This window comes from Lutra lutra, chromosome 5 (genome assembly GCF_902655055.1).
Source record: "Lutra lutra chromosome 5, mLutLut1.2, whole genome shotgun sequence".
Taxonomy (NCBI): domain Eukaryota; kingdom Metazoa; phylum Chordata; class Mammalia; order Carnivora; family Mustelidae; genus Lutra; species Lutra lutra.
The window spans coordinates 50,272,578-50,291,981 of NC_062282.1; the positions used below are offsets into that span (position 1 = coordinate 50,272,578).

At 41.4% G+C, this 19,404-nt stretch overlaps 1 protein-coding gene across 1 annotated transcript in view; it reads right to left on the bottom strand.

Annotated features, from left to right (window-relative positions):
* Positions 1 to 19,404, bottom strand: part of EBF1 (EBF transcription factor 1) — a 389,084-nt gene that overhangs the window by 110,998 nt on the left and 258,682 nt on the right. Inside the window, 1 exon segment of the mRNA XM_047728952.1 lies at positions 15,389 to 15,506. Within this exon segment, the coding sequence (XP_047584908.1) occupies positions 15,389 to 15,506 (118 nt within the window).

Consider the following 19,404-nt stretch of genomic DNA (forward strand, 5'->3'; position numbering starts at 1 on the left):
GTAAAATCTCCTTATTTTTTATTGTAAAAGCAACAAATACATAGTTTCTGAAAGCACCATGCGACCCAAACCTAAATACGGCTTCAAGCTAGATTGAGCCATGAGTGATACACAAGTATGTACCTTCTAAAATTCTGAAGGGCCCAGAATCACTTTTAGTTATTAATTTCCACAACTACACAACTAATACTGCCACTGGCTCATGAACAATAAACCCAACACCCCAAGCCACTGCCCATTCTGCCTCTGATGGTTAGAGACGTCTCCCATAAACAACATGCAAGACCCCACCCGGCTAGCCTACCCTGGCTGTGTAGAAGGTTTTCTATCTGCAGTTTGAGAGACGAGCTCTCAGATCCTAAAGGATTTCTATGATCATCATGCAAGACAGCATAGAGAGTGGAGTTTTTAAGGAAACTGTGTTTTGAATGTGAGCAGCATCTCAAAATCAAACCTTGTCCAGCCTTTAGTAATGCACAACTCCTGCTCTGGGCTTCTCAGAAGGTAATGCTTCTATTTTTCTTCATGACCAAGGCTGCTACTGCTCATGTATTTGACTGAATTTTTGTTATTCGAGCCTATCATTTGGAGTCAGTTTCCTCTCCTCCCTGACACATTCAGGGACGCTGTGCTCCAGTGTTTTGTTATAGCCCAGATGTTTCCGTGGTGATGATCAGTGACGTCACAAGCACAGGAATGTGTATCATCAAATGTATCCAGGACAGAGGAGCAAAGTAGAGGGGGACAGATTGACTGACTCAACTTCCTCAAAAATTATTCTTTGGAGTCTGGGCTGTCAATTTGGATTGCAAGAGCAAACACTCACACTTGCCTGTTTGTCATTCATGTCTACTCTCAGATTATTATTATGTGGTACATCTTGTCTACATACCAAAAACCCAGATTAACCTTCCTCACATGCCAGCTTTCAGAATGTTACTTGCTCTGCTCGAAAGCTTCTGTTGTTTCCCCTGAGCTACAGGACCAAGTCCGCCCTTGTGAATCTGGCCAGTTCTCCCCTTCCAACCTCATTCCCCAATTTCTCCCAAGCTGGAACCGGGGCTTGGCAGCCATCGGACCCCTGCCCTGGGTTTGGAGGCCTCCGCTCACATCACAGCTTCCCTTGGGTAAATTACTTCTCACAAGCCTTAGTTTCTATCACTTTAATTGGGGGTAACAATCTTATGAGAAGCCATCTCATGAAGTTGTTGTGAGGTTTAAATAACTTAATCCATGTGTGCAGGGCTCTGCATGGAGAAAGCAATGAGTAAACGTGACAGAGAATGGAAAAGATGAGATGTTGCAGGGACGAGGAATGGGGAATATAAGGAAAAAGAAAATGAAGATGAGACGACAGTCTCTTCAAACATGCTTTGCACATTTCCATTATTTCTTTTTCAGGAAGAATTCTATACAACAGTGCTCTATCATAAAGACTTAGGTCTTCATAAAGACATAAAGGTCTTCAGCATGAAACCGTCTCTTCCTAGCCCAGCCTACCAAATGCTCTTTGGTGAAACTTCATATCTTCCCCATTCATTTGTCACGAGTACTTTCCCTTGAACTTTTAGCTTGATGTGTATGAATGTGCAGAGCTGGGACTATACATATGAATGCAAATTAACCCCCAACAGTCAACATATCCCCTGCAGGCAGGGACCTCATTCAGTCACAAACTGGGGAGACAGTACCCTGCGCTTAACCAGTACCTGACAATTAAGTAGCACTGTGAAGTCTTCAAAGGGTTTGCCCATGCATTAGCTCAATTATTCTTAATGTCAACCCTGAAGAGCAGGCAAGCAGATGTAATTCTAAATTCCACTTTACAAACGAGGTAACTGAATTTGAGAGACTCTCTTGAATTTGAGACTCTGAGAGTCCACACTGGTAGATAAAGTCAAATATTTAAAACACCCAAACTCCCCTTCAATTTTGGTATTTATCTGAATTTATGCTCAGTTTGGCTAAAACATTCATTTCAATCATGTAAATACTACAGCCAAAGTCCCATAAAATCTTAGTTGTGCAATTCCTATTCCCAAGATAGAGTGTAGATATTTATTAACTTTACAGAATATTACTACTCTATTTCCAAGTGAAGTTATTTTCCCCCTAAGACTCAGTCCGACATATGAATTATAGTAAAATCTCTCTCTACCTTCTTCTATTTCCAAGTTCAAAAAAATGGCATCCTAATATAATACCACAGGTGCCAATTTAAACACAGGAACACTGGAAATACTGCCAGACTTCCAGGCTTAGAAGCATTTCTATTGTTACAAGTTGGGCTGCTAAACACACAGTCAGAGTCTGAACATCAAATATGAGTGTAGCAGCACTATGGGAACTTACATTTTTAAAGTGTAGAGCAGTTCCCCTTAACTTTCATTTTCAATCTGGACATTATCCATCTCAATGGTGTTCATTATAGAATTTTGCACATACAAAGAAAATAATAAAAGTTCACTGGCTAAATAGGTTATCTTAAAATAGTACCTTAATAGCAAAAAAAAAAAAAATAGTACCTTAATAACATTTTCCCCAACTTTTTTTTTTTCCTTTTGAGCAACAAGGATTGAATTCCATAGGCTTTCGCTAACCAAATCAAGAAGAGTTTCTAGGATTCTGCCAAAGTTGAAAGGTAGAGGAATCTGAGGTCTGACTTTATTGATTTGTTGCTCATCATAGTTACTGGAAGGGCACAGCTGGTTTGATGATTCAGCCAGAAAAGATTTTAGCAAAGAACGACCAAAATTGTATTTTCCTTCTCTACAAAGAAATGATAAAATACATTGGAACTCCTGGGACAGAGTCCCCTCATCCACAGTCCCACACATAATATACCTAAAAACATCTGCCTCAGGCCCCACACAAAGTAGGTGCTCAGCATCTGTCGGATTCTGATCTGTGCCCAAAAAGTAGTAGACAAATAACAAAGAATGAAAGAAAGTTCTCAATTGGTACCAACCACATAAATTTTAATCATTCTCCTAAATAACAGCCGAAGTCTATTGCTATTTGTACATATGTTGCATATGCTCGTCTCTTGAAATTTTTCTTGCTTCGCCCCAAGGTCAATGAGAGAAACTGATGTGTTGAAGAAGGCCCTAAAGCTGACATTGTCTGCGCCTCGATTCCCCATGTTTCTCCTGCCGCATGTCTCCCCAAACTATGGGCAGAGAATGTGGGTTGAGTACTGGTGTCCTGCTGATTACAACGGTCAATTAAATAACCCAGAAACCCAGGAACATATGTTCACATATACAATATTGATTAATTTTGGAGATTGGGGTAAAAATATATTAGTACTTGGGTTCCGCTTTCATGCTTAGTGGTCAGATAAGTATTCGTCCAATTCAGATCTATTTCTGCACCCTGTGGGCTCTAGAGTGTTACTTTTGTGTTTCACTTTCCTTTTCCTTCTCTGGTTACTGTCTGGTTTCCCATGTCGGTGCCTCTACTATGACTGACCAGCAGCATATGTTTAAGCAGGATTTTAATTACTAAGCCATCTCCCAGCCAACTTGCCCAAGGCAGACTGGCAGAAAAGTCCTACAATCCACGTCTCAGACTCTCTCTTGCTCCTCTCCAGGTAAATCTCTTTTTTTTCTGAAGATGCTAAAATCATGCTGATGGAATCATATTCATCTGATAAGGATGATGACCACCTAATTTCTATAAAGTTTCATTTCTGTCCACTGAGTATTTCAAGTTGCAGGGCTGGCACAGAGAGATTAAGATGGGGTGCCTGATAGTGTGACGTGATACCAGGATTTTTTTATCTTAACCCAGAAAAGCACCTTCCCATATATCACTGCACATGCCAACTAACAAACCCTGGGGATTTAGCACAGATCTGGCTTTTCAATTTGCCTTTGAGTAACGTCATCAATTTGCTTCAATTGAAGCAGGAATTATATTACATGATCAAATAGCAGTAGAATTTCTCTCCACCTCTGAAGTCCAATGCGAGGAGATTAGCATTGACTAAACAGTGGGAAAGAACAGTGGTGATGACTGCCTTGTGTCAGCTAGTTGGAGGTCCAAATGCTACAGATGCAAAAACCAAACATTTTTCTATTTGGCCACAGCCAAATCTTTGAAGGATGGCCTCAGTTTCCCTCATTTGCTATATGGAGAGAATAATAGTAGTGCCCTCCTATGGTGGTTAAGAGTATTAAAAGAGATGGTACAAAGGGCTTTAAGCACTGAACCTAATGGGTGGGCAATGCTCAAGGGTCCCTATCATAACAGCAAAACCATCATCACTCAAAACAGTGTCTAAAGCTAGCATTTTACTGGGCAAAGAGTTCTGTTAGCCTATGGTTAAGAAAATGCTTTGGACCCATATCTCCAAGTCAAAGAGAAACCAACCTACGAAAAATTCTCAAAGTTATTTTTTCAAAGAATGGATCTCAGACTAGCTCACCTTCCCTGTTAAGCCTCCTCCTAAGCATCTAATACTTTGTCCCCACATGGAATTGGACACGATTCTCCCTCCGCCAAAATTGCTCCTCTTCACTTGAACAAAATGCTATTCATTTGTTTTCTAAATTTTAAAAGTATCCCTGATTTTTTCAGACTTGGCTGAGTCCCCTTGTTTAAAGCTCTCTGAGCAGTCTGTATTTTCCTTTTATAGTGGTTACCATCATTGCAATTTAAGTAATTTAAATTATTTTTTGCAATTATTTACCTATATTTACACACACACAACACAGGACTATATACCTCAAAGTGTCAAGAGCTGGCCTTGCCTTGTTCACCTGTGCATCTCTATTGTCTAATACAATAGTAGTCAATCAATAAGCATATGTTAAATAAATGAATGGATGAATGAGGGAATGAGATAGAGAAGAATCACTGGAGTTGTTAGGATAGAAAGGAAGTAAACAGAGTGGTTTAAAAGTTGACAACTCTTCCCCTTGTCCTTAACAATCATTGGCACATCCACATTGGGCTTCCTAAATGGATAAGCAGTGGCTCCTTGGAATCTGTTTTCCTAATTTTCCTAGGCTGATATGGCCCCCAGTCCAGCAGCAGGGACTCTATGCTCTTGGGGGCTAAAATTAGCACCAGTAAGCTCCCCCTGCAGTGGGCTCTAATCATGCAAAGGCCCAGGTGGGCCTTGCTGACAGATGTTAAGGTTAGAAGGAAGGGTAGCAGCCAGATGAGAAAACAGAGCCACCCCCTTCCGGAGGTACCAGCACTTCCTGTCTTTAGGTCTGGCTGGTTCCTTGGCTGGCCCACCCCTCCCCCATGCATCAGTTTCAACACAGTTGCTGCTCTTTCTGTCATTTGAAACTCAAATTCTATCTCGAAATTGATGGGTGATTCTGCCCCTGACAACACAATGTCAGCTTTGCTCAGTGTCCAGCTGGTTCCGTATATATTATCATAATGTGGTGCATGGGTGGACCCTGGCTGATTCCTTCCCCTGACTCAAATCCTCCTTTCCACACTAATTTCTGCCCTCTGACATGTAGACACTACTTGTTTAAAAATAAAAACAGAATTAACAGCTTGGGAAACATTTTGATTTTTAAAATCCTACAAGGACAGTAAACATATTCTAATGGTAAACCGAACTAAAAGTTTTTCTTAAAAATTTTTTCTTTTCTTTTTTTTTTTTTAAATTTGTTTCCCAAGAGTCCTACCCGGTTTCCTGATGACTTGAAAGAATTATTACCTCCCCAACCCTAAGCCCTCTAAAACACTAACCAAATTTCAGTCCTGATTTTGTCCCATCCCAGTATCACTTACGCTATGACTCCTTAATATTAACTAATTAATCTAGCCGCTATTTTTGTTTAGAGTTTTCTTTTTCTTTAAATTCAGTCTTGTCCTAAGCAATGACAACTGAGATCACGACTTTGGAGTACCATGTTTTGTGTGTTTGCTTACTTGCTATGCATCAGGATAGACATGTTAACTCTTCAGAAAAATTTTTTTTGGTAGTGTTTTCCCCTCATCACTTAAAATCTTCACACGTACTGCATGGGAAACCTACTCTAGAAGCTCACTGCTACCATCAAGTGGACTCAACGCTAGCATCTCAGCTGAAGAAATTCAGAGAGAAGAATGTCAGGGGAGAGCTACCTAAGTGATGATGTATGCAACACACTCGGGACTTTTCCAGGCCTCCTGGAACCCACTGTTAACTTCTTGCAGAATGCTCAAGGTGAAGGGAAGTTGGCCTTAGATCTGTCCTGTGGAATGACCATCACCTTGGCATTGTGGTGACCACTCACCAGGTGTGTCTAACACCTCAGGGGACAGGAGACCTCTCTCACAATCAGCTGGATTCAAACAACAAGTCATCAGGACTTGAAGGAATCTACTAACTTCCTCCTTTAATTGATGAAGAAATCCAAAGTACATACGTGAGGTCCTGAAGAAGGTAGAGACAGACTCCGTTTTTATTGATTTCTGAACGTATAACTAAAAAATGTCTAAACAAAGTGTTTCAAACCCACTCTTGACCACTGACCCTAAATACTCCTCTTAAAAAGATTAATGACCAGTACACAGAGCTTTCATTTGCATGTTCATATCACTTGAATCCTCTGAAATTCTCAAGTGAGTGACGTTCCTGTTGGAACAATCAATTATGCAAATAAGCACAATTGGAAATATAATGATTTTGTAGCCAAATATAGACAAAAACAATAGGTTTTTAAAAGTTCTGTCATTGTGGTCCCAGATATAAGCAGAAAGCCTTACTCCTTGCCTCCCACCATGGTCCTCCCCACACGCTTTGTGCTCATTAAAATAAGTTAGGTGTGGCTCACTCATTTATTAGGTCATTCAAAATACCAAATACTGGACATTTCCCAAAGTTGATGGGTTGTCAAGAAATTCATATAAGAAAATCCATATCAGTTTCCCATGTTATTTGTAGCAAGAGGTTTAGTAATCCTTCAGTACCTTAACAAGGAGACTGTTAGTATCCCAACAGTCCTTTAACTCATGGTCTCACAGTTTTCCTCTGGTCTCCTTTTTCTCTACCTTGTATACATGCCAAGGAGCCCATATGGTCAACAAATGATTTCTACAGAAATGAGTTAGAACATCCTTGCAAATAAATAAAATATTATCAGCCTCCTTCTTATCTTGCCAACCCCACAGAAAACATACCAGTCATCAAATAAAATGCATGTTTTTTTTTTATTTGACTAGCAGAATGTGGTACAGCCATGGGAAAAATAGGTTATTGAAGGAAAATAAGCTGTAAGGTAAACATACACAGTATGCCATTAAAAGGAAAAAAAGATATGCTCTGGGCTAACTTTTGAAAGGTCTATTTAAGATACCAGCATAAATGCCTTCCTTGTACTCAGAAAAAGTAAGAACAGTGGGATAAGAGATGGAAAGAGTTTTAGCATAATATACAGAGCAAGTGGTTGAAAGTACAGACTCCAAAGTCAGGCTCTCCAGGTTTGAACCTTAGATATATACTACTTATTTGCTGTGCAACTCTGGGAAATGTATTCTACTTCTCTTGACTCTGTTTCCTCATCTTGACAAGGGGTGCCTCTAGCATTACGGGCCAGCAAAGGAAGAGCTCAGTGAGGCTTACTGTCCTTATTCTTAGTACTATTAATATGCACAACTATGTGGGTAATTTGTTCTGGGGCTTTGGGTAAGTTACTGACCCTCACGAAATCGCAGTTTTCTCCTCTATGGGATGAGAAATGGATTATATTGTATATATTATATTATATTTTATATTATATTAAAATGGGAATAATAATCATTAGAGCTCATGAGATTTGTTGAAGGATTTTATGATGTAAGTAACATAATGACTACAGTACCAGCACAGAATAACAGCTTCATAAATGATAGCTGATAAGAGCCCTCAAATAGCAACAAGGGCAATACTACTACTACACATTACCCCCTGGCTTGGTCACCACCAAGCAGGGCAGCAATTCTGAGCAGTATTTCTACTTTGCCAGCAGTGCTGTGTGTGGGGGTCAGATTCAAATAAGGATAACACAGATCACCTGCTTCGCAATGACCCGTGGCTCCCAAACTCTTTCATTCGCCTGACACTGAGTGCTTGCTGGCTATCGAGTCTCCAACATTAAGATTTCTGGTGTTACCCACTCTACAGATTACTCTGGGTATACACTGAAAATCAGTCTTTGCTCACGTCTTTATTTATTATCTTGACTTCTTGCCACGTCCTTTTTTATTGCAAGGGAAGACAAAAGACAACTTTCCCGCTGCTCAGAGAAAAAGACCCGATTTGAGGCTTAAAAATCAGGCCCCTCTGTGCTCTACTTCTGTGACACACCTGGATATTCTTAGCCCTAATGTTCTGTCCTTTCATCTGTCTTGCTTTTTCAAATAGGAAAATGTAATGTGCCCCTCTACATAACAAAGCACCACATCAGCATTTATTTATGGTAACATGGACCCTTCACCAAAATGCTCTTGCCCAAGTGGGTCCTGCTGGAGTTCTGCACCCAAACCGGTCATGTGAAGGGCCACTGTCTAAGTGTAAAGTTCTGTATTGTTCATCCTCGGGCCTTGTGTTTTGAAAGCACGTTTCTGTCAGGAAGCTGAAGGGATGTTCCAGACCTTCCTCTCAGGATCTTCAGGAATCCCAGAGAGACCGTTGCAAGCCTACACCAACCTGAACTGGAAAGGCATCAGGGTGGGACCCCAAGTCACCCAACTTTTTGTGTGATCCAGCAACCATAAAGCTATGCCTACCCCCCCCCCCCCGAAATTCACACTTTAAGAGCATACCATGGACAAAGAGCACTAAGTGGAGTCTGACAGAAACTATGAGAATGTGAGAAGATTACATCCTATCACTAGGTCTCGGTTTCTTTCTCTGGGAAAGGAGGGGATGTGTTAGATGACCTTCTATACTTTCGATGACTCTTCACATGGCATGAGCTCTCACCGTAGTGAGGGAGGAGAGATAAATTGGGTTGGTACGTTTCTCTTTGTTGTTTAGTTCCCATTCACTCATCCAGTTTTAGTTTGTTGGGGTTAGACAAATAATATACCTTTCATAGGCCACATGCAGCCCTCCATTCAAAAGGCCTTAAGAAAGTCTCTACAAGTTCAAAAGAAGTCAATAGGCAAACTCTTTCTAGGCTACTTATGCAAAAAGCAAATCGATAAGCCAAGACCATCTGGGAAAAGGACTCTCAAAATGTTTCACTTTCTTCCTATTTTGAACACTTGCACTATTGATAGAATGAGGAGCGATCGTGGGAGCCTTCCCCGGCACAGCTAACTCCCTGGTGAGCTTCCAAGGACCGGCAGGGAAGAGCAAAGTTATAAGCAACTCAGAATGATCTTGCCCTGGGCTTTCATGACACACTAGGAGTCCATGTAATTGAAAATGAGTTCATCAAAGCCCTGCCTGGCCCCCCACACCATTTCACAAGTGCCACGGACCACAGTCCGAGTATCTCACGTGGACCAGCCTAATCTGGTTCTCGGAGGCTCTTTGAGCCTCAACTCCTGCCATCCTCCTAGTGACTGGGAACAAGAGGAGTCATCCCAGTCTCCCCTGGGTTCCTTGAACTTGCCTAAGCAAACAGCCTTTGCACATGCTGTCCCCTCTTCCCAGAAATTTGTGTCTGTCCCTTTAACCTGCTGAAAACTTACTTAGCTCTTTGGTTTTGGCATAAACGTGATTTCCTCAAGGAAGTCTTCCCTGACCCCTCACTCCTCCCCACTCCTTTTGTACAGAACTCCCATGAGTTGCTTGTAAGCTGTGCTTAATATCTTTCTTCCCTCTTTACATCATAAATTCTGTGAAGACAGGGACTGTGTCTGCCTTGTGCTATCACACCTGAGCTTGGTGTCTGGCCTGTACTGGATGCTTAGAACGACTGAGTGAAGGAAGGAAGGACTGGAAGTCCACCTTACTGACACCTTATTCCTTGGCTGGAAAGCCGAAGAAAGGACTATACCACAAATAGCCAGTGCATTTCTTTGTTCCCCTGAAGCCCCATTTCTCCAAAGGCACCTCCAGACGAGGGGAGGCATGTGTCAACAGCTTCAATTCTGAGTGCCCAAAATTGTGCATGTTAAAAGGCAGACTAGGGGCACCTGGGTGGCTCAGTGGGTTAAGCCTCTGCCTTCAGCTCGGGTCATGGTCTCAGGATCCTGGAATCAAGCCCCAAATTAGGCTCTCTGCCTGCTTCCCCCTCTCTCTCTGCCTGCCTCTCTGCCTACTTGTGATCTTTTGGGGGGGGGGGGGCGGGGAAGGCAGTCTAGAGATGACCCAACCCTGCTCTCACTGAACACATACCAAACGGAGGCCATGGAAGCCAAGTAACCGGCCCAGAGTCACACAGCTAGTTCATGGCAGAATTGGGTTGGAAATCTAGCTCTTCCATCAGACAGCCTCACCTCCCTCTGTTAGATCCAACTGATGTCTACTAGCCACATCTTAGGCCTCATTACACAGAAGGGAGAAGAGGGGACCTCTCCTTTCTATGGGAACCTCCATGCTGTCTCTCAGTTTGGAGTAGTAATCTTCCCAGCCTGAATCACCTTTCTCCGCATGTCCATAAAACAACAAATTTAAGTGCAGCTAGGCACAGGGAGTCAATGGGGTTGGATACCCAGGGGCAACCAACAGAAGCAAAAGCTGCTTCTGTCTGGAGCAAAAGGATTAAAGAAGGTCAAATGCTAAAGAACAAGAATAACACCATATTGTCAGGGACAGCTGGAAGGGGATACTACAATGGAGAGGTCAGAACTAACTGGTGGTGGAGAAAATCTGATTCTACTTCTCTGATGCTGTAATTACAGCAAGAAGATGGGCCCAGGGATTCTATCACCAAACTCTATTCTACGAAGTATTTTTAGTTTGACCAAACCCCACTTTTGTGTAGATTTGTTTTATTTTGGCATCCTGGCACATTTATACTTCACACCTTTATCTGTATAACCACCTTGAAGGGAAATTTAATTCGTTTTTACCTGATGCCCACAAAAACTAAATTGTGCTTTATTCCCAATTTTAAAAAGCAGGTATGTTTTAAAAGATCGATATTTGAAGCCAAGAAACTAAGACAGATCTCAGGTCAGAACTCCTGAACATTAAAACATCCACCATCTAGAAACTGATTGTTCAAATAAACATGATGATTGTACAAATTCATACTGATTTTTAAAAAAGAACCTAAGTATGAAAAACACCGGAGAGGGTGGCCTATTGATGACCAGCTGAGCTCTGTGACCCACACAGATGTCCCAGTGATCATGGAGGAGGCATGTCCTCCTACAGCCCCAAAAGCAAGAGAGTGGAGGGAGGCAGAAGAGGGGAAGGGATAAAACATATGCATGCCAAAAAAAAAAAAAAAGTCCCCTAGAAAAAATGAGCATTTAAACTGCTTGTCAGAAGGCTTCCTGACAAAGCCACTAGAGTGTATTCACAGGCATTTGCATAAATGCTGCGGGTGAGTTCACCATAGCTGCTATCGCTAATGGTACATAAAGTAATTTAGTCACTTCTCCCAGCATTCTATGTCAGAATGATGAGCGCCGGCACTTTGCCTTGTTGCATATTAGATCATTAGATAATAAAGTGTTAGTGCATGAAAGCTGACAGGGTCCCCGCACTGTAGCTCTGTGAGGGCACCGCATTTTGCCACAGGGGGAGAAAATACAGAAACTGATGCCTCAATTGGCCTTAAATTCAAGTAAACACAACCTGAAACTCGAGAGAACAATAATAACAATATCAACACTCCCAAGCCTTTAAAGATCCCCAGCATAAGGTCCCCAGGAATTTGCCCAAGTGACGGGAAGTTAGGGCAGATGCATAAGTTAGGACGGCACATTCCAGTGGGTGGGGACGATTCTGCTGCTTTGGCTCCAAGACCATGCTTCTCAAAAACTGAAACCCTGCGAGTAGTCACCTTTTGACACTACCTGTCTCCACAGTGCATGTCTTCCATAAAGCGACTGCTTGCTTAAAGATGAAACCTCACTAGCCTAAACTCTCCCATAAATATTCAGCCAAAGAAAATCTCAGTATTTATGAATGAAGAAAAAAACAGGGAAGAGCAACTACCATGAGCTACAGGATGCCAGGATTCACCCTCTTTGGACCATGCAAGATTCTGTGCAATGAATTTACCTTTGTCAACTCTCCCACTTGAAATACAGGGGCTGTGATTTGAGCTTGGAGGTTTGGAGGTCCGTTACACAGGGATGACTGTATGCATGAGTGTAAAGCGTGGTCTCTTTTTCTACTGATATGCAGAAAGATGAGCTACGAATGGGAACTTTCCTCCAACTGTCTGACAAGCAGGATATAAATAGAGATGTGCAGAGTTGCTCAAAATAATTCAGGCTATCTGTAAATGAGCTGGTAAAAAGCCCAGAATGAGGGAAAACGAAGGCTCCTACAGGTCACCTACGAGGTGAAAATATCTAGCATTCTCACTGAGTAGTGGCTGTCTGAGGTGAGGGTGAGGGAGTAGAGCGGCTGAAGGGTAGGGACTTGATTCTGGAAGTCTTAAACAGGGCAGTTTCAAACAGGATTTTTCAGTGGCAAAGTTAGGTATTACCATACCCCCCAAATCAACATGCATTAGCATCTAAGTCCACTACCACACATCCCTAATGTAAGAGCCCAGGAGTCACCTTTTGCTGAGTAGATATTTATGTATCAGCTTGAAGTGTCTAAATGAGTGGGTGGTTTTGTGTGGCTGGTTGATTCATGTGTTCAGAGAAGTAGATTTCCATGCATTGTCATTACAAGGCACCTCAAGCTACTCCCTTTTTATTCTACTGGAGAGAAACGAAGTAAGACATTGGTGACTGCGAGCCCCTACTAGCTGAAGAAGATAAGACACACCCAGACCCCCAATGATGCTTAACCATTTATGAACAGGGAAATGTCACCATTTTCTTGAACAATATGTTAATAATCACATGGCCCCTTGCGGACTGGTGAACTGGAGAGGAGGAATAAAACATTGCCTCTAAAACTTTAATAATATGATATCCCACTTGAAATATTAATATGTACATGTAGAAGCAAGAATATTTTTGAGTTGGGAGGAAGCCTAGAGGTGTTTTGGTCTGGAGATCTCAAACTGTTAGCCCATGGCTATCTTCTTCCTAAGTGACATTTCCCCCTTCCGAGGGTTTAAAAGTTGTATAATTAGTTACCAACAATTAAAAATTAGGAGTTTTAATTCTTGCCAAACTAGAACATCTGTCTCCAGGGGCTCTCAGTCGCTTTGGCCTCCACTGTCTAGGGCTGCAGGAGGGCAGAATGCATAGTTGCCCTTCTTCTGCAGTTTCCATCCAGCCTACTTCCCCTATGTATATGACCTGCCCCCACTCAAGACACACACTTTCTTTTTTTTAATCCCCCTACAGATCATCACCTTCATTTTATCAAGAAGAAAACAAAGGATCCCCAAAGGTAAGATGACCTGTCCAAGGTGACATAAAGGCCAGAGGTGAAACTAAAAAACTGAATTTAGGTTTCCTGGCTCCTACCTCAAGATTCTTTCCTCCACATTATAATTCAAAATAATGTTCCTGACCTCTAGGCTCTAAAGGTGTCCTTCTCGCAGGTGGTTTCTGTTGGTTTGTGCTGTGTGTGTTTTTTTTTTTTTTTCCTGGTGGAGATTATTTGCATGACATCATGTGGTCTGTTGCTGCCTTCCCAAAGGCAGGAATGGGAGCTGGCTGTGTCTGCATTTGGAGCCCATTTTGGATCTGTGAACCTATGACTGGTAGATTTCAAACTGACAGTTAAGTCTGTCTTTGGACAAGACAGTAACCATTGCAACTAACCAAGCCACAGTGGAAAACAAGACTTCAGTTTTTAAACCACAGCTTTCCAAATTGTGCTCACTGAGTATTTACCTAGTTTTTCTTCCTCCTTTCCCCTAAATACTTCTAGTAATACAATGCCTTAAGTGACTCCAAGGGTATTAAAAGGCAACATTACTGTAAAAGGAGGATCAGAATAATTTTAAGTACAGGAATGGAACTAGGAATGTAATCATGAGCAGGTGTTTCAAATGGCCTCCTGCAAAAAAGTAATATCCATCCATCTCAGCACTAATGAAACCATAAAGAAGCAGCTTTTGAAAGATTATGGTTTACTTTAAAAAGAATGTAAAACTGGATGTGGTGAAGGATCCCTTCTTAGAGTGTTACATCTGGTTAATTAATAAAAAGTACAGTTTGTGTATTCCTTAAGTGCAGAAAAAAATCAGGCAAAAATAATGATAGTGATGTGTTTATTAAATTAGAATGCTGGCAGGGAAGGGAGTTTTCTACCTTATGAATTATGTCATGGACAGCTCATGGCCCTTGGAAAAAATCAGGCAATCGGGAGGTAATTTGTACAGTAGTGTTTTTAAAAGAATCCTGCTGATGTAGCAAACCAGAAAGTGAAGTGGGGAAACGGGTCTAGAGTTTAATTTGGAGGAGATAAGAGAAAATCTAGAATGGTGACTGGTATCCAGTATAGTCTCAATCATTGTTTCTTGGATGGATGGTTGGATGGACGGACTGATGGAAGATGAATAGATAGATGGATGGACTGAGGATAGATAGATGGCTGGCTGGACAGATGGATGGTTAGATAGATGGATGTATCAATGGATGGATGGGCAGATGGAAGGATGTATACATTATATATACATGTAGTACAGAAACATTCAGATGTACATTCAATCTGGCCTGTGGCTCCTTTGAGTGCCATTCACTTTCCTTGATTCAAATTTTTATCCGGTTTCCTCCAGTTCTCTCAAAGGTACCACTGATCAGCCAAAAATTCAAGACAAATGTAAAATCTCCCCCAAGAAAACCCACCCATAGTGAGCAGGCTCTCACATGGTGATGAGGGGAGCATCATGCACAAGGCACAGGAGAGATATTTAGTTTGGGCTTCATCTTAACAAATGCCTCTGATCTAGACTTTGGACTTTATCTCCAAATGAAGTTCAATATGAAGTTACAGAAATACACCAGCAGCATTGTAAAGAGGATAGAGTTCATTATACAACCAAGTCAGTTGTAAACTCAAAATGTACCACAATATTTGTTACCCTGCTTTGGCCCTCCTTTATTTTTCAGTCCAGCTGCAATTTAAAGTAAAGTGGTCTAGGTCTCCCTCCCTCTCTCAACCAGAAGGAAAGATGCATCAACCATTTCCAGGATAGAGAGATGTGCAACAAGAAAGGCTGGGCCTCAAAGGTATCTTCCTGTCTTTAAATATTTGCTTTCAGCATCGTTTCAACAGAACATTAGAAATCAGAAACAGTAGAAAATGTGGTGGAGTTGGAAGAAAGAAACCAAATAGATTCACAGTTAAAGTAGCAATGCCAACCAATGAAAATGATTTGCCTACCATGTTCCAGATAAGAGGGCGTACCTTCCGAGGGGTCAAGCCTCCGAGCCCTCCGCCCATGCTTAGAGTTATTATGGACAAACATATTATCAGAGACTGCCAGGACATGGCCATCCACATTGACTGTCGTAGACACCACGACCTGGAGACAGAAGAGAGAAATGAATGAACATTTTAATATAAAAGCATGGAGGGTAATAAACTCAAGTTAAATAAATAACAGCTGGGAGCTGAAGAAAATTGCACAGCTATTTCACATAATAACTGGTGCTTATGCTGTACAAGTCTAACAAGAGGAGCTATTGATGAGTGGGTCTTTGGCATGGAACGCTTTTGATGCAGTTTTAAGTAAAATTGCACAGTTTATAGTTATACAGCAGAAGGTACACTGTTAACCATAATTTTAACAAGTGGATCTTTATTAGCATATTTTTTTACACAACGGTGGTTGTGTTTCACCTAAATTACCCTTCAGTTTAGACACTGAAGCAGATATCACAGTTGATCATGCAAATAAAAATCTTTTGAATCTTTAAAATATTTCCTCCTCCCACCCCCTGCCCCCCCACTCAACCCCCCCACTGTATCAGGGTTAAGAGCATAGAGAAATGAAAAAGAGAGGTTTCAGTGAGAGCTGGGAGGCAGCTTTCTCTCCCGGGTGCCTTTTTGGGGTTTCTTGTACTTTTCTCTTGCCATATTACTTCGATTAATCAGACCAAACTTCCCTCCCCCTGCCCTCACCACCATCACCACTACTAACCAGACCACTCCCTCCCCAAAAGATCCCTGCTGATTAAGGGTCTTAGCTCTGTTTCACAGCCAAAAAGAAAACAAAAAAAAAAAAAAAAGAAGAAGAAGAAGAAGAAGAAATGTGGTGGCTTGGTATAATTCGGATACACTGGCCATCTCATAAACCGACTCTGAGCCTAGTTTGCCAGAAGGGACACGGGCAAAGGTGTTTTCTCAGAGAACTCTGACTAAAACAATGAGAAGAAATGACCTACACTTCTCCTTATATTAAATGGGGGAGAGGATTAAAACTGAAACCCACAGAGATATGTTTATTCATGCGACCTCTTACAACCAAATATAATAATTGTCTGTAATTGCAGCCTCAGCTCCCACCTCATGCTTTGACACGGGAAACAGCAATCAGCCGGCTCCCGTTTAATCCACCTATTATGTTGACTAATTAACTTTCCTTGACAGTTTATTTCTTCCTCCATTATCAGCCCCTGTCAGCCGTAAGCACCCTGCAGCAGAGGGGAGACCTTGGGCTCTTTGATTGATCACCGATAGATTGACATGCAGATTAATTTAATTAGAATCACCTCACTTGAGAAATGAAAGACAAAGGCAAGAGGGCTAATAGATCTGCTCTCATAATGAGGCGAGCCTCCAGAGCCAAAGCTGAGGATTTCTGATTTATTTTGCTCAATTCCCCAGTTGCTTGGAAAGACTCTCGCTTTAATTGTTCTTGGTTTTGAGAGGCATTAGCCTCTGAAGAGGTGAAACGCTTTACAAGGATTGGCACATACTGAGGCCCCAGTTTCTGAGGAAGCCTTTTCCTCAGTTCGAGTCTTGTGCAACGCCTCAGTTTCGTCCCCTGAGTTGGGCAGAGGGCAAGATGCTGGGCCTTGCCCTGTGCTTGCAAACTGTCAGCTCTGCCTTGGCGAAGGGCCCTCCTCAGTAGCTCCCCGCCCCCCCCCAACGTCAGCCAAACTGAAAAGTTCTACCGTCGACATCTTTAATCTAAACCCATTAGGCCAAAACATGGCGGAGTTCCTTTCTCGCAGCCTCAAAGATGGTATAGAACTCCAGCCTGTGAAGCTCTGCTCCCAGTACTATTGTGGGGTTGATTTCATTTGATCTGATCCCATTTGACTTGATCTAGTTATTAGTTTTTGTTTGTTTTCTTCCTTGCCCTCCCTTACACAGACCCGAGGCCCTGCTTTTTAAATGGAGCCCCTACAGTCTTTCAAACCTGGATGCAGAAGTCAGGGAACTCCAGAAACTACGCACTTGGTCATCCCACCCTGGGATCTCCCAGGGATGACTGCAGGGCAAGGCTTCTACGGGGTCCTTCCTAAGGGTCCTCTCTCAAGGTCTTTTCCATGACTCCCAGCCAGACCTGGAGCCTCCCCTGATTTTATTTTTTAAATCTATTTTATTAAAATACAAAGTAAACAATTGAGAGTTCATTCTGGGACTCGGGTATTTGCCTCAATCATTGTGAAAACCAAAATCCCAACTAGGGCAAGTCATTGACGGAAGGACTCAGTACATTTGAAGTAGCAGTTTGCAAAGTGGTTTTTCTCTTTCTTCATGATTGACCAACCAGATCTGACGCAGCCTGAAGGTTCCGTGTATGCCTCATCAATTGTAGGTTAATTTAAAAGGAGGGGGAAGAGAAGAAAACGGTCTATTCTTTTATTTTCAAAAAGTATTATGTGCCAATACAGAGTCCATATTATTTAAGGCAACAGAAACTCACTTTTCTTTTTAGTTAGGGAGGTGGGACATTGACGATTATATAACAGAGCTGGGTCTTTCAAAGAATTTTTGATTTACTACGAGACCACAATTGAGTGGTCACTGGAGTCGTTAGCAGAAGAAACTATAAAAGGAATCCCAAACGGTATCTGTTTCCAGTGTCAGGAAATGCAGAAAGTTGTTATTCTAGATGTCTGTCTTAAGAGGAAAAAAAAAAAAAAAGCAATGGCAATTCACCATGCACCTGTAAGATGAAATGCTACAGGCTTAAGCTTAAAATACTCAGTATTTTTTAAAGATATTGTCATCTGATTCCTACATTGAACAAAAATCACAAAAGCAGTTAAGTTAAAAAAAATCATCCTATGTGTTTTTTTTTTCTTGTCAAAAGAAGGATCACCAAGACCACATGTGTGACAGAATCATTTCATTCAAAGTTCCCTTAAAATTGGAGAAAGATAAAACAGAATCCTTGTGTCTTTAATTTTTAGAAAATAAACACCTAATGTTCCTCACAGAAACTCATGACTAAACATTTTAACTTCCCTCTCCCCCAAATAATTTCTCTCATTCCAATTTGGAAATGATCAAGATACATTTAAATGAAACATATGCTGAAATTAATCCACAGAGCAACTTGTAAATTTTTTAAAAATCTAACTGTGAGATGCAAAGGGGGCACTGAAGTGTCCTTTAAAAATAGGCCCATAGTGGGAAGGAAAAGGGCCTTTACAGTTTAACACAAGATTAATGAGGTGCTGACACATTCATGCAGGCAAGGGGACAGACAGGCCTGCCAAATCTTCAACCTTCCCAAATTTTGTCAACAAAACACAGCTTGAATTTGGGACAGGTAAACATGGAAAATGATTTTACATTTGGACTCAACACTTCCCTCTCTATCCCCTTCCTCACTCTCCTGCCCTGGGAAAGAGATGAAGGGAATATGAGGAACAGGTATACTTAGAATTTTATGATATCTGTTAAATTAAATCTTTACTCTTAAGAATTATACAGTCCAATACAGGAACCACACATGTAGCTGTTTAAATTTAAACTAATTAAAGTTTTAAATTCCATTGTTCCTGAGTCTCCATAGCCACATTTCAAGTGATTAGTAGCCGCATGTGTCTAGAGACTGCTATATTGGAAAGGGCAGCACAGAACATTTTCCTCATTCTAGAGTGTTCTATTGGACAGTGCTGCTGTAGAATGGTTTGGAAATAAATGGCTCAAAGTTATTCAGGAGGATGTCCAAATGATATCTCCTGAAATAGGTAATAGTGTAAGTGGACATGTTTAAGGTTATATACAAGTATTTTTGATGACTATATTTTTTATAGAATTATTCTATTTAGGACATAGCTTTCTAATATAGCAGTCCATAGATACGTCGATGAACATGCAGTGTGTTCCATGATACCTTCTATCTAGGTCCAGCCTTCCAAGTGAGGGCATTCAGCATGAGGGGATTAAAAAAACAAACAAACAAAAACACAGAAGAGAAATCTGCAGGTATCCATGGACCTTGGAGATTCTACACTAAT